The following is a 14,953-nucleotide window of genomic DNA, read 5'->3' as shown; positions in this document are numbered from 1 at the left end:
ACCCTTCCAGTGGAAGATGCACTGTTCCTTGATCCACTGTTTTTAAGAGCTTGTAGAAATGTTCACCATGTCATGAAGACCTCTCAGATGCAAAATTTCTGCTACAGTGGACATCTGAGCATCGCTTTTTCCATCGTTTATATAGCATATTTTTTCAAAGTCTATAAGAAGTTGATAGTCCAGAGAAGAAAACATCCCTTCATTCTGATAATGGCAAAAAAGATGCTTTGTATCACCTCTGTATTCTTCAGCTAAAAAGCCAGATACAATTTTGAGTAGGTTTTTTTGTGGGGTTTTTTTCATTGTTTATAGTATGGGCAGAGCTTATAGTAAGTGTTCCAGGGGCGATAATTAGCTTTGTGAACCGCTCTTCAGTTCCCTTCCTACCTGATCTCTGATCGAGATCTGGGTAACTAGAGATTCAGAGCAACTGTCCTGTAGTCACAAACTAAATGTAAATCAATTTTGAAAATTTTAAGACAAATACATCCTGTGATAGAAGGGCAAGAATTAAGTGAGGGCTGTGACATTGACCTGTGGGATGCTGAGGGACCTCAGCAGTGCGTCATCCCCAGACAAAGAGTAGCCAGATCTTCCTCCCAAACCTTGCGGAACACAAAAATGGTTGTTCTGCCTACACTTGTGTGTGCTTTACCTCTCTAGAAGATCTAGAATCTGTTGGTCTCAAACAGGAGTATTCAGGATCCAAGCTTAAAGGTAGAGAAATGGAGGCAGAAGGTGAGTTGCCAGCTTTTACTCACCAGATCACGTGCGTCTTCAAGATGTATTTGTGTTGCCTCAGCTTCCTCTTGCTTTTCCAGGGCAAGAAGTAGGTAGCTGCCTCTGTGGGACAGGGAGGAGCAAAGACATCTATGTTTAAGTCAGGGACTTATATTTTCATTACCAGGTGAATCTGATGAGCCAAAAATGGGGTATTTTTTAGCTTTCCAAAAGATTGCATGTCTGCCAATCATGCTGAAATAGTCACAGAGGATAGTGAAGGTATTTGGGTTGGAGTGGTATTTGTTTTCCTACGGTTCCAGTTGCCTGGGTTCCTGATTCATAGTTGAAGCAGTTTGCTCCGTTGGCATCAGCAGTGTACTAACGGAGTGGGGAACTATCTCCGAAATACAAAGAGCTAAAATATTTTGCGATCCGTTTTCGCTCAGATGCATACTTCAAATTGCATTCCATCAGTTGAGGGAAATAATTTCAGTTACCCTGGTCACAGTAGAAAGCAGTCTTCTTTTTGAATGCCTTTTTTCATTGATGTAGATACATTTCTGAGATGAGAGACGATATGTCTTCTCATTACGGTTACATTTAGTTAATTTCCTTTTTTAAAAGCTCGGTGTGAAAGGCAGTTTCCTTTAAAAAGGGGGGTGGGGTGGAGGGGTGGATGGATAGAAAAAAGTGATACAGCTGATCTTCCTGTTGCCTTAGCAACAGATTTATTTATTAGGGTCTGAAATGACATGAGTTAATATACCACATACCTGCTGATCGGCAAACTCTCCTATTTCAGCTCCAGTTGACAATTAAGTCCTGGACAGCTACAGCCAGGGGTTAATGTTACTCATTAGGAGAACTAGGTCATTACTGGGAAATCAAGGCACTTAAGGCAGCATGGATAAAATACAAAATTCAACATCTCAAGGAGTAAGGGGTTTTATGTTAATTAACCTTATTTTCCTTTCATTAAAAAAAATCTTTCATATATGCATGTGACTGTGGATCAATTAATTGAAAAAAGAAAAAAAAAAAAGTAAGCTGTAGTTTACTTTCCTCTCCTAGTTGTCTTCATTTCCTTTGGAAGGGTTTCATTATTTTATGGAAAATTCTTAGGTCTATATGATGAGTAAAAAGGGTATTAAAATTAAGAAGGGAATCATCATGGAAATCAGCTTTACCACAAGGGAATGAGCAAATAAAAGCCTTGGAAATGAAAATAAATAAGCTTTGCTAATACCTCACCTAAGGAGCAGAATATAAGCCCATCAGAGCTTGGAGATATTTAGAGGTACTTCTTTGCTTCTTTATTAAGCAGTTACATAGTTATTTGACCTTCAGAAACCGAAACTTTAGAGAAGTAATTGAAGTTGTTGGTAAATATTCTATTTACAGAAAGCTGATCAGTGGTGTAGCCGACAGTAACTCCTGTACTTAGTAATTGGGTTCTGATTTCCAGGAAAATTAAATATATTCTCTGAAAGTTTTATTAAGATATCTGTGTGGGAGTTTTAACTTGATAAGTCACAAGTGATTTAATAAAGCTCTCCTGAAAGCCTTTATTTACTAACTTTTAGCAGACTTCATTCTGATACTGGAGAACTTAATAGGGCAAAACAGGATCTTACTAAAATAAAACTTATATTTTTACTCACTGTTTCCCCAAATACACTTAGTGCTTTCACTTCTACTAAGCACTCTGCTGTAAGCTTTGTGGCCCAATTCTGCTTCTCATCACATTTTGAGCAATTTGGTGTAAAGCCTTTTTCCACTCCTGTAAAGTCAAGGCTGAAGCAGCATCTTCCCTGGGCTCCACATAGGAAACCACGGTATTGAGTGAGAGCACTGCTACTGATAAGTAAAATTCAAGCCCTGCCAGTGGTTTCCACTCCGTGGAATGGTTTTGCGCCATTTGCATCCGTTTTCTTAAATATAAGGGAAAAAGTTAAATAGCATCAAGATTCTGCTTCAGATATCCCGTGCAGAAACCTTCCTCCTTCATTCCCTCTCTGCTCTCCAGACGCTTGCAGAGCAACCACTTCAGGGCTGTCTTCCAAAGCCTGTTACAATAAATGCTTCGGCAACGGCTGAAAAACTGATTTTGAGTTACTGTAAGGCTACAGCTGCATCACCTGGGCATTTGAAGATTGTTGAAGTTTGGGATAGATGTATCCTAGTTTGCCATGAAAGCTCCAGTGAGCTTGGCTCTCCCTTTTCCATGATGGGGAACTCATTTTATGGTGTCTGTACGACTGTGAAACCCAGGTCTTTGGGCAGAAATGCATGTGAGCTGGTGGGACTAAGGAGTCCTTTCGAGGCTCCTGTCACCATGAAATGCCTTTCTTGCTCCATTTACCCAAGCTGGTCTGGACCTTTCTCTTTCAGACCTCTTTCTTGTGTCTCTGCCAGGCTCAGTTCCTCGGGCATCTTCTCAGGTGTAGTCTCCTTGTGCAGCCAATTTGCATCTTGCTCTTTTCTAGTTTCTCAGTCTTTCTCTGTCTGCATCATTACACTCCCTGCCTGTGCAAGGGACCTTCTACCTCACCTTGGTCCCATTTTCTCCTAAGCCCCGTTGTCCAGCTTGACTGTGTTGTCCTCTTGGTCTGTTATACTGGTTTCACATTTTGCCGCGTATGAGCTGGCCTGTTGTATATTTTCCCCATGCTCTTTACTTCTTCACTCAGGTCAGGATTGCTTTGCCATGCTGTTCTTGCATAGCTGATCGTATTGATCAGATCTTATTTGTCCTCTGCGTTTTTCTGGTCCACATCTAAGAGTTTTAGTCAAACTGGAAAAGCACACATTGCCATTACCGCTTTCTGCCTCTTCAACCCATCTCTTACACTGCTTTATTTTCTTAACCAAATCTTCCGTTTTCTTGTTGTTCCCTATTTTCAATGCATATAAAACAGTTCTTTATTCTGCAAAGTCCAGTAATTTTATTCTGAAGACAGAGGAATCATTGAAAGTGCAGGTGAGATCTGTGCTTTCAGTTCAGATGTTAGATCCTGCCTGGTTTTGGCAGCCTGACCTGTGATGTTAGGAATGTCTCACTCAGCTTTAGCCTAAGGTGCGCCCAAGACACGTGGACCTTTCAGTGACCAGCACAAAAGGAATTTTCTCAAAGGCTTAGCTACATTTTTAGGAAGACTTTCAACACATGCAACAAAACCCCTATCTTTGACTCAAAATCAAACGCATCTGTATATTCAGTTCTTACTCTAAACCAAAGAGACAAAATACATAAAACAGAGGCTTATTTGAAATTTAATATATGCAAGATACATTTTGCAGTTTTACTAGGAAGTGTTTTGTTTGGGTTTTTTTTTTTTTAATCTTGTTCTTTGGATGTTCTGGAAAACTTCTGGCAGAACTTTTCTAGAAGATGATAGTGCAAGATAGCCTCAGTCTTGGGAAACATCATAAGCAAGGACAGAAGAGGTTTTGTAATAAGAAGTCCCAGTGAAACTTAACACACAGTGCTACCAGCCCCCTTGTAATTCGCAGCAACCCTGACCAAAGGATGTGGACACCCTCTAAGAGACAAAAATCAAATGCTTCATAAGCAAGTGATCTAATATTCCTCCTTATTTTCATCAGTGCTAGGAGGGTTAGGTGTATTCCTTCAAAGCTCATTTTAATTGGTTTCCTCTTCTAACCACACTGCAACTGTTTGACTTTCTTCTCTCTTTCCCTCCTTCTCCCCTGCTCTCCTTTTCTCCATGTTTTCATCCTTTTTTTCCTTCCATTATCCTCTGATCTCCGCTTTTTCTCAGTTGTATATCTTCAAAACCTGACTCAACGAAATGAGTTGACTCCTTATTCTGAAAGCAGCGCGATGTGTAGTAGTTACTTTAATCTTGTTGAATAACGAGTTTGAAGCCTTGGTCTTGGTGCCAAGGAAGTTGCTGCTTAGGAGCTTCAGCCGTGGAGATGACAGCTTCACAACTCCAAAAAGGAGGAGTTATCCTACGTACCTGAGCTAATTCCTCTCATGTTACTCACTAAGGCCCAGGACTGACGTTTTGACCTAGGCAGGGTAGCTGGTGGAGTATTTTAAGTAGTTGTTGTTTGGTGATGTGAGTCCACCGTGGAAATCACAGAGGGGCCGCAGGGTCTTGTATGGGGGGATTGCCATTCCCAGGCAAATAAAATGTGTGGTAATGTATATTTGATTCTTCTTCTGTTCTTCCAGGGAACCGCCCGAGTCGATTTTTATCCACTTAATATCATATTCATGATAATTCATCATAAATATTCATCTATTATTACCACGACACGACTTTTTTTGTAGTATGTTGAATTGGAATAGGATATATTGTGTATGGTTATTAGGGCTGTCAGGGTCACTCAGATTATTTTGTCTCTCCTCCTGACAACAGGAAACCATTTGTTAACGTTACCTTTGGAACACAAAAGGAAGTTTTATTTTATTTTATTTTGGGTTTTTTTGTTTTGTTTTATTTTGTTTTATTTTATTTTATTTTTTAAAGAAGCTGTGTGGGGTAGTCCGTAGCAGTTACTGGATTGTGTTGCAAATTTGACTGAAATGTTTTTTATCTGAATCCTAGACTTGTGAAAAGCTAGGTTCGCCAAATTGGAATAAAAGAAATAAAAAGGCATTGAATGAAAGCACATTGATTTTTACACCAAGGTAACTGAGACCAAACGCCGGTCTTTGTCTTCAAAGGTTAATCTCTCTTTAGGAAATAAGCAGGAGGCTCAATGACTGATGCTGATCCTGAGGTTTCTTTGGTTCGAGAATGCACAATATTTTATTTTGAGTTTTTGCTTCATGAATTGTGAGGGGAGAAGAAGAATCTAAACAATAAACTCCCAAGGTTCTTTTTTTTATGAATCTCTTCTAGATAACACAAGATAGGAGAAAATGCTTTTCCAGCGTAAAGCAAAATGCCACCCATTTTTCTTAGGCCAGCAATTTGAAAAAAATCAGAAGGTAAAATACACACTCCTCACTGTAAATACGTCACGGGCTATAATAGAAAATAAAACACTGTATTTGCCAGACCTGCTTGGCTGCTTTTTGCCTCTCTAGTACCATTTTTTAAAATTCCTTGGCTTGTGGAGGTGTGTTTTGCCAGCACAAGCAAGGATTGAGACCTTTTTAGCTTGTAGGACCTCGAAATTGCTAGCTGGAATTTATTCTGTAGGGTGCTTTTTCAGTGACACTTAGGCAAAAACATTTTCTTCTACTTGACTCCATTTTCTATTAACCGAGGGGGTATTAGATATTGTGGTAACTTTTGATGCTGATGATGCCAGACAATGTTTAGAGGCACAATTACAGCAAAGACATTTTGTAAGCGTATCAGCTGAAAAAGAAAACTCATTGGACTTAACTACATATTTACAGTCTACCTCTACCTCATTTTGGAAATGTAAAAAGATGGAAAAATACTGTGATAAATTGAATAAATGGAAAGCAATTAGCTTTTCCTTCATGTTTGCATTTTCATAGTTATTTCTTTTTCCCATTTCTTTTCTAATAGCTCTTTCCTGGCAGTAATATTTCTTCTTTTGCAGTTATCATGAGCTTTGTTACCAGGAACTTGGTATTAGAATTTTAATTTTTTTTTTTTTTGTTGTCCCCCCTTCAGTCTTGACATAGAAAATGTATATTAAAGTAATACAGTTTAGGAAAGTCCTCTGTCCTCCGTGAAAATAATTACAAGAATGTATTTCATGTGATATATCGAATAGGCTTGTAACACAAGTCCTCTTACTTTAGGAAGAATATTATCCTCCTGAAGTATTTACTAACTCCGATCCTCACCACATTTCTGTAAATGAAAGCTTCTGTAAAACTGTATCTTACAGATGGGGAAACCTAGGCAGAGCCGTCTCGTGGGAAATCAGTGTCAGGAAAAGACCAGAACTCTGCAATTCTTGGCTTTGAAGGCCAGGCTTATTTTTTTGTGACTGCACCGCTACTTTCTAACAGTATTGGATGATAATAAACCTATATTCAGATGTTTCTGAGCTCAAGATCGCATGTAAAATATTGATACGTGATATGGTGAATAGTATAATGTGATGAAAAAAATTCCTAATAGCGCTGTTTCAGTGAGGTCTGACATGAAATGGAGCCCCACGTTGAGTTCGGCAGTGCGCACGCAAGGGCCGCGCCATTCATTCATGTGCTGCTGTTCACTTCTGGAGAATGCCCTGGACAGATACAGGGTCAACAGGAGGCTGATGTCATATGAGGTCTCTTATCAGCCTGTGGCATCCTTCATCGCCCTCCCCAAGTCTGTACCGTATCAGTCAGAGCAGTACGGGACCTCAAGTTCCTGCTGTTATCCCCCAAACGAGGAACGTTCCTGGGATAAAGGCACCTTCCAGCTCCTGGCTGGAGGTGCGACAGAGGGGCAGCGCCCACCTCGCAGCAGCAGTGACTGCCTGTGCTTGTCTTCATGTGCATTCTTTCAAAAATGTCAATTTTTACAAGGGATTGTGCAGATTTTCCACCTTTTCCTCTGCGGTGCTTTTGTTCTCCATCCTCACCACACCATGCTTCCCTGCTTGCGCCACCGTGTGCCTTTGCCCTCCTTATTATCCTCCTTTTTGGTTCTCCTCCTTTAATTACCATGCAGTTTTATTTTTGCTTCCTAATTTATATCTTTACTGTGGTTTGGTTGTTTTGTTTTTTTTCTATCACCTATAGCACACTCCAGTGCTCTCTGCAGCTTCTCTCTATCGCCAAGTCTGATTTTACTGTGTTCTTTCATTTTTCTCAAGCCTATGTCTTTTCCCTTTTCTCTTCTATTTTCCCCTATATTTATCTTTTTCCTGCTGGGTTTGGATATGCCATCATTTTTTAGCTTTCAACTTGAGTGTTTTTTTTCTTTTTTTTCCTTCTTGTGTTTCTCTTCCCCTTTATATTGTTTTGCCTATCTCGTCTACCCTGTTTGCTGCCAAACTCAGTCCTCGCTATTTCACTTCCCCAAAACCAAAGGACCAGTGTTATCCACTTCAAGGTCTGTGTCTTAGAAACTTCATTTTCTTCACTTTTAATTACTGATTCTGTGCTCACAGACTTCCTCATCCCCATCCCTGCCCCTCACATCTTCCCTGTGCTCTGCCGCGGCTGTGCCTTTCCCTGGCTGATGTCCCCGGTCCCGTTCTCTCCTGCCCGGGTGTCTCTTGGCTCGCCACGACTGCTGCCCAGCTTCATAAATAATGAGTGATCCTTCAGTGGCCTGTTTTATCAGCCATTTTCTAGCAATAATTGCAGGTAGGCAGAAATCCGTCTTCTAGCTCTTGCTAGAAAATAAAAATTTTAAAAACATTTAAAATGCTACTGTAACTTCTGAAGATTTTGTACCTGTTTTAGCATTGCCATTTCCCACCTTTGCCCATCAGACATTCAGGTGATTTTATGAAACAGGGAGGCAGAAGGAGATGCACCCCATGTGAATTGCTTGGATTTAAGGCATTATAAAAAGTGAAATATTACCACATGGCCTCACAATTTGGGATTCTCTACTGCTGAAAATCTCCCATGCTAAATGTACTAAGAAGATTAAGATCAACCCTTTTAATATTGCTTTTAGCTGAGCTTATTTGTAACCCTGTCAGAATATGTAGCACCTTAAGAGATGGCACGACAGGGCTGTTGCTATCACAAGCATTCTGTACACTTTATAAACCCTGCGTTTTAATATTTTTTTTAAAACAGACTGCATTTATTTTGCCCTTTTGAGCAAGTCCTGTCTCTTTTCCACAACTCTTCTCCTTTTTAATTGCATAGCTAGATGAGTCTTTCTCCAAATTCTAAATAACTGTGATTATCACCATGTATGATAAGTTTACATATATTTAAAAAATTAAACTTAAGTCACAGAAGACCATATGGGTCTCTTACTGAATTTCACTCAAATCCAGGAGATGAATATGCACTGAATAATGTAAAGGGCTACATTTTTCCTTTTTTTTTTCCTTTTTTTCATGTTTCCCATCACTGGTCGGGGATATGGGTATCCTGCAGCCCCAGGGAATAACTCCAGTTTAGCCAGTCTCTGTGCTTTCTTCTTCCAGTTACAGCAATAGGTAAGGCGCAAGGGCTCGGGCTGAATTCACAATATCCCTGAATAGCAGGAGGGTGTTTTGGTACCGTTGATTGTATAGAGGAACATCATCATAGTGCTATGAAGTTACTTTTTAAAAATCATTTTAGGCTGAAAAGAGAGATGTCAAGTCATCAATTAATCCTGACAGCATCCTTCTGTGCTGAAAAAATAACACACCCATTTTATAAACAGAAAATCTAAGGCAGAGATAATGGAGGCTCAATACTGGTGCTGCTGCTCCCTCCCGTTCCCCGTTTCAAGGACAGTCTTGAAAAGTTTTATTTCAGATTACAAAAGGGAAGCCACTAAATCAGGCTGAACCCTGGGCCACGTTCCCACACCCAGACCACTAAACCTCAGCCAGTTCATAAGAGAGACTTCAGATGGCTTTCTTAAAATGTTTTAGACTCCAAAAAAAAAAAAAAAAACCACCAAAAAAACCTACTGGGTAAAAAAATGCAGTGTGAAGTATCTATATGTGGAGATTGAATGTCTCCAACAGCAGTGCTGTCAAATTGGAGTGTAGGTATGGTGCCTAGGTCTGTTTTGTGGCATTTGCAGCTGGAGTTTGGTCATTCTGTTGTTTTCGTGTTCTTATGATGAAATTCAGAGCATCTTCATACCATGCCCAGTTTTTATTTTTCCTTTACCAGATGCATATCAAATCAACTAAAAATACAAGAGCATTTCAAATACCTAAACTGAACAACAAAGCCAGAGCCCAGAATCATATTAGCTTGATTTTTTCCCAAACATAGTATCTTAAAACAAAAGTTTGCATTTTAATATCAGGGTTTTGTACAGTTTTGCACTTCTTTTAAGGAAGAGGAGTATATATAATTAATACTGTTTAATAAAGCTCAAAAATGCAACAGATGCAGCCAAAAGTGCACATCATTTTGAGCAGATCTTTACAGAACAGACATTCCATATTGTGTTCATCTTTTTCCACGATCACTGCTATGGCAATCTGGTGTGTTTAGCAGTTGTTGCTGAGTAAGGCAGACTGGATTGTATATGATTTTCTCCATGTCAGCCAAGAAACAGAGCTCTCTTCTTTTTGATGCAGTAAAGAGGTGGTCTTGTACTATTTATTGCTTTCTACCAGGAGCAGCTCTACCTTTACTAACTTGCAAGAATAATACTGCATTGTGATGTGTATGTGAATGGGCTGGAAGTGTTCTGTAGGTCTTAACTGAAAGTAAAACGGTGTGGTGTGGAAGCATCACAGGAGCTGATAAATCAAATATGACCTCCCAAATAGAAAAGCTAAGAGTTTCACAAAACGAGTAATTAAAATCTGTCAGTATCGCATAAAAGCAAAATATTTTAAAAGGGGATATGGAAGGAGGATCACCTACAGCAGAAAACCCATAAGAGAGGCTCCAGTGCAGAGGAAGCGTTTCCCCTTTCAGCATTCCTTCTGGGTGCCAAATTTTCCTTCTGTTCTTCCCCACCTATTAAACAAAGCTGCAACTTCCAATTCCTATCAGTTTTCCTAAATATGTGCAGCTTATGTGGCTTCAACGAGCTGTAAGGCTCCATGTTCTCCTGCCAGCTCCTTGACAATGTGGCTCCAACAGCATCCTCCACTTTTGGCTGCCTCCAGGACCCCTGGTCTCTTCTGGAAAGGGAGAGGGAAAGCATATCCTTTGCTGGAAGGACTTTTTGTGACAGTAAAGCCGATAGCGGGGCTGTGAAGAGCTTGGAAGGATCCCTGTAAGCGTCGCGGCTGTCTGTGGAGGCTGCCTGCTCTGCGCACAGGGTCCTTCAGCCCACCTGGGGATGAGCCATGGTGGCTGGGCATCGGAGGCAGGGTGGGCTGGGCAGGGGCACTCCCCCAAACAGCACCCTAGGGGAAACTGAGGCTAGTGGGAACCATCATCATGAATTACACCGGCTCCCAGCATCAAAGCTTCTTTTCCTTGCAGACTTTTCCGATAGAGACGTTCCCTGCTAGCCAAGTCTGAATTCTCTACTGTAAGCCCATTTTGGCTCTTTCAGCTGGGCGCTTGGAGGGACCTAAAATACTGGCGACGTGTTTCTGCACATAATTTACCTACCAGAAACAGGTGGCTGTTTTAAGGGTGAGGATGCAAGCGAACTAGTAGGCAGTTCTGGGGTCTTTGCAACTGAAGAAATCCTCTCTCCGAGCCAGTGCTCGTATCCACTTCGGTTACTGGAACCGCCGTGAAAACTCCTGGTTCACAGATGTGAAACAAATTACGAAGCTTATGCAGTTGCATTCCTCCTTATTATTGGGAACAAAACAAATCTGGGAGATGGAGGACTTCTTAAAGTCATTATTGTCTGGCTTTATTTTAAGAAAATGCAATGAATTCTGAAAACGCCACAATTCCTGAAGATTTCTCGGCCTAGGGAAGTTACATTAATTATAAAGATTAATTTGTTTTAATTCCCTAAACCAAAAATATTGACTGAATGGGAAATTAACGCATGTAGAGCTGCAGATGTCATTTGGCTTCAGAATTCCTGAACAATAAAATTATTAATATTTCATATAGCGGTGTGACAAACCTACGGATTCATTCTACAAAATTAGCCTGTGAAGAAAGACACCAGGACAGCTGAGCTGTAGACTTGCCCTTCAGACAGGAAGGAAAACTGGAATTTTCTAAAAAATAAGTAAACCCAAAATATTTTAAAGACATATGGCACACATCTGTCTGAAATACAGTCATTTAAAGCAGAGTAATTAAACACAAGACATAATATTCACCTGAGAGTGGGGGAATCATCTCATTTTTAATATAACTTACCAAAGTTGGGGAGTTTAGCTCATTTGTGGTGTCTTTTGAACCTTCCATTCTCTGCTAGTGAAGAAGATAGTTTAGTAAACTGGCTTTTTATTTTCTGTTTAGGTAACCAACCTTGTGTTTCAAGTCACTGGGTGTCACAGCCATGCAAACCTTTGGTATTATCTTCAGCCGAAATTAGAAATAAGTACAGGTTTCTGATTTTCTGGTTGAACTTCCAGATAACTCCTTGAAAGTCTAAAGGTAGAAAAAAACTTGTGTTGGTTTATTCTTTTCTCCTTTACCTAAAGCAATGAATGGATCTGAAGCTTTTCAGGAGGATGGCATGGATTCATAAAATTCCAGTTTGGGAAATCCTATGGTTTTAGCAAAAGTTTTTTATTAACCTATTCCTCCTGAAAAGGGGGGTAAACTGTAATGAAAATGATATACATATTTTTTGACTGGGGGAAAAAAAAAAAAAAAATATTTCCTACCGTACCTAACCTGCCCCTTTTTTAACATGATTTTGCCATCAGCTAGGTGAGCGATTACACAGTCCCTTCTCGCTTTCAAGAGTTGGTAATTTGAAGAGTGAGGGCATAATTTGAAGGCAGGAAAGGGAGATAAGAATCTGATGAAACTGAGGTTTGATCCCAAGTGCTGGGTTGAGGAAAGTGTTCAGCTCTGCAGTGTAAGCAAAGAGGGAAATTATGCTGAAGACATTTGGTTCTCAAAAGTACAATTTAAGAGAAATACAGTCCTGATAAACATTAAAAAAGCAATTTCACAAGTGAATGTAAGTGATGCTGAGATAAGTTCTGTTTGTTTTAAGGGAACATGACAAAGATCCTGAAACTTTCTTTAAAGTTCTGCTGAAACTGAAAGAGAAAGATCTACCTTTTCACGTGTCTGTCCTTGGAGAGGCTTTCACTGAAATTCCAGGTACCTTTCCTTTTTTTTCTTTACTGTAAAGTTATACTATAAAATAGATATGTCCAGAAGTAGTTTTCATGTACATATTTTCGCATATTAGTGAAAAGGACATGCTTAAAATCTTCATAGCTGCGAAGTAAATAATATTGAAATGTTGTAAAATGAAAATTATTAAAGACAGTATGCATTTTTTATTTTACTTGGCAGTACAAGACGTTATGACTTGTGTTTCAGCAAGACTTCTATATTTATTTAAGTAGATAGGTGTGAGTCATTGGATGGTTCAGATAGGAAACAAAGTCTTTCAAGGCAAGGTCTCTCATCTGAAATCCAGACTGAGGTTTTAGCAGGTGAAAACAGTTCCCTTTCAAACGTAGGGGTAAGAACTTCTGTGGAGAGCTTCTGGTTTGTATCTGGCATGAAAGTAGTCATTAATCTTTAATGTTTTTATACCACTCTTTTGCACGCTCCTTCCGTTTCTTGGTTTCTGAGAACCACTACTCTGTAAACAGCTTCACCCATCTGAAACAGAAACAGAGTTTTTTCTGAATACACACAGCTTTGTGCCTAAGATATTGTGGCAATAAAGAGAGTAATCAAATCCTATACTGGGTGCACTTGTAGTAAATTAAACCGTTTAAAAATCTACATTTTACAAGCTGCAAAATACCTGATGTTTTAGCTGATACATGTTTTCCAAAATGTAGACATGCATCCCTCCACCTCTTTGGTCTGCAAAAATAGGCTTGGGATTAGTTTATTTGTCAGTCCTGTCGTATCTGTTGCCTGCTGGACTGGTTATATTTCACTTGTTTTAGGTTTGATTTTGTGGTTTTTAAAGCACCAAGAAATTGATGTGAACCAAATAACTTTTGGGTCGCCAAGTGTGGCACAGCTGGACTGGAAAAAGAGGTAATAATTTGGTAGCAGGAAATTCTTTGTGTTTTCTGTCCACTTCTTTGTAGACAGTTTTCTGAAAGCCTGTTCTTCCAGGCAAGTCGTATCACAGATCCCAAGGCAACGTTGCTTTCCAGACTGAGCACACCAGATTTCTTAGAAGGAGAAATTTATAAGGAATATGTGACAGATAGGAATATATGATGGTGCACTGCGGGAACAGATTCTATTGACACTCATTTTGGATGTTGTTACATATCTCATTTGTGGCTTCAGTACTTATGAATAATGTAGATCATCCTAAATTTATGCCAGTATATCAAATCTATATGCCGCACCTCTTGTCTTGTCAATTCATTCATCCTCATATATAAATAGAGTCTATATAAAGGGCAACGTGGTGAAATATGTCTCATCACCATGCATTTGATAAGGCCATATTCATACAAATGACATATGCAGGTCATTGCTAACAAGTACCAATAAAACCTGTTGCACATACTTTACTGAAAATCTATTTAAGAGATTTTTTAACAGGTACTTTTTAATAATAAGTTGTTGGCGCTGTGTTTCCTTTCCCTCCAATTATGGGACCAAATTCCCTCAGTATTGTAAATGTCATGTTTACAGTCATTGTTAAGAGAAGTGTGTAACGTACTTCATAATTCAGTAATTGTTCATTTATTTGAAAACCCAGATTTTCACTAGCTTGGTTCAAAGCAGATGGCAAATATCCAGTAGGAAGTTAAGAATTCTTTAATTGTTAGTGGTGCTAAAGCTGGAGTTCAGGCTGTAAAGGAACCAAGAGGTACGACTTAGGGCTTCAGGCAGGTGTGCTTTGGAGGGCAGTTCCTCCCCTGGGAAGGGAGCGAATAGCTCTGTGCCTGGCTCTTGGGTTCTGACGGTGGTGCAGGAGTTAAGGCTGGCAAGTATCCCAAGGATAACCAAAAGTTCCTCCTTCAGAGTGGCAGTTGTTGTGTCTATCTCATCTTTGATCTTCACGCATGTAGCACGAGCATCATTTTCAATTAGAGGTTTGAGACCGTTTTCTGTCATTGGTGCTCCTCTGTCCTGGGATGTAAGGTGCGCTTCCAGCGTGGGTTTATGGTCCATCAAATTTTGACTAGATAATGATAGCAGCAGAGCAACATGTGTGTTTGGAAGTCTGGCACAGACATCTGAGCCCCATACTGAGAAGCAGAACCTCTCCATCATTATTTTTCAGCCCCAAACAACCTGCCATCCTCCAGCCATCCCCTCCTCATTCCCCTTCCAGCCTCCACCCCTCGAGCTCCGAAACAGACTCAGACCTCCCTCAGAAACCTGACTGCACTTCCTCCAGCTTTTTCACCGTTCCTCCATCCAGTCTGCTTGTTTCCACCCTGCCTGCCAGCACATCTTCGGTCTTTCCTGTACTCTCCATCTGGTCCCTTTTCGTGTTGCTTCTTCCTTTCCCAGCCCAGTGCTCTCCTCCTTTCTTCCAGACGTCCTCTCCTGAAAGCACTGGTGTGGAGACCGGTGGGTTTGCTTCACAGGGCTCTGCAG

At 40.1% G+C, this 14,953-nt stretch overlaps 1 protein-coding gene across 20 annotated transcripts in view; it reads left to right on the top strand.

The window, feature by feature from the left end:
• GTDC1 (glycosyltransferase like domain containing 1) overlaps positions 1 to 14,953 on the top strand; it is a 185,747-nt gene that overhangs the window by 155,045 nt on the left and 15,749 nt on the right. For all 20 annotated transcript variants that reach the window (XR_008733689.1, XR_008733690.1, XM_055719356.1 and 17 more), the window contains one exon: positions 12,411 to 12,520. Coding sequence is in view for 18 of the 20 variants with exons in the window: in XM_055719356.1 (XP_055575331.1) it covers positions 12,411 to 12,520 (110 nt within the window). In the remaining 2 variants the exon portion in view is untranslated. The remainder of the gene's footprint in view (positions 1 to 12,410; positions 12,521 to 14,953) is intronic.

Source organism: Falco cherrug, chromosome 8 (genome assembly GCF_023634085.1).
Source record: "Falco cherrug isolate bFalChe1 chromosome 8, bFalChe1.pri, whole genome shotgun sequence".
Classification (NCBI taxonomy): Eukaryota; Metazoa; Chordata; class Aves; order Falconiformes; family Falconidae; genus Falco; species Falco cherrug.
The sequence above is the reverse complement of the archived record's forward strand: the minus strand, read 5'-3'. Positions and strand labels throughout refer to the sequence as shown.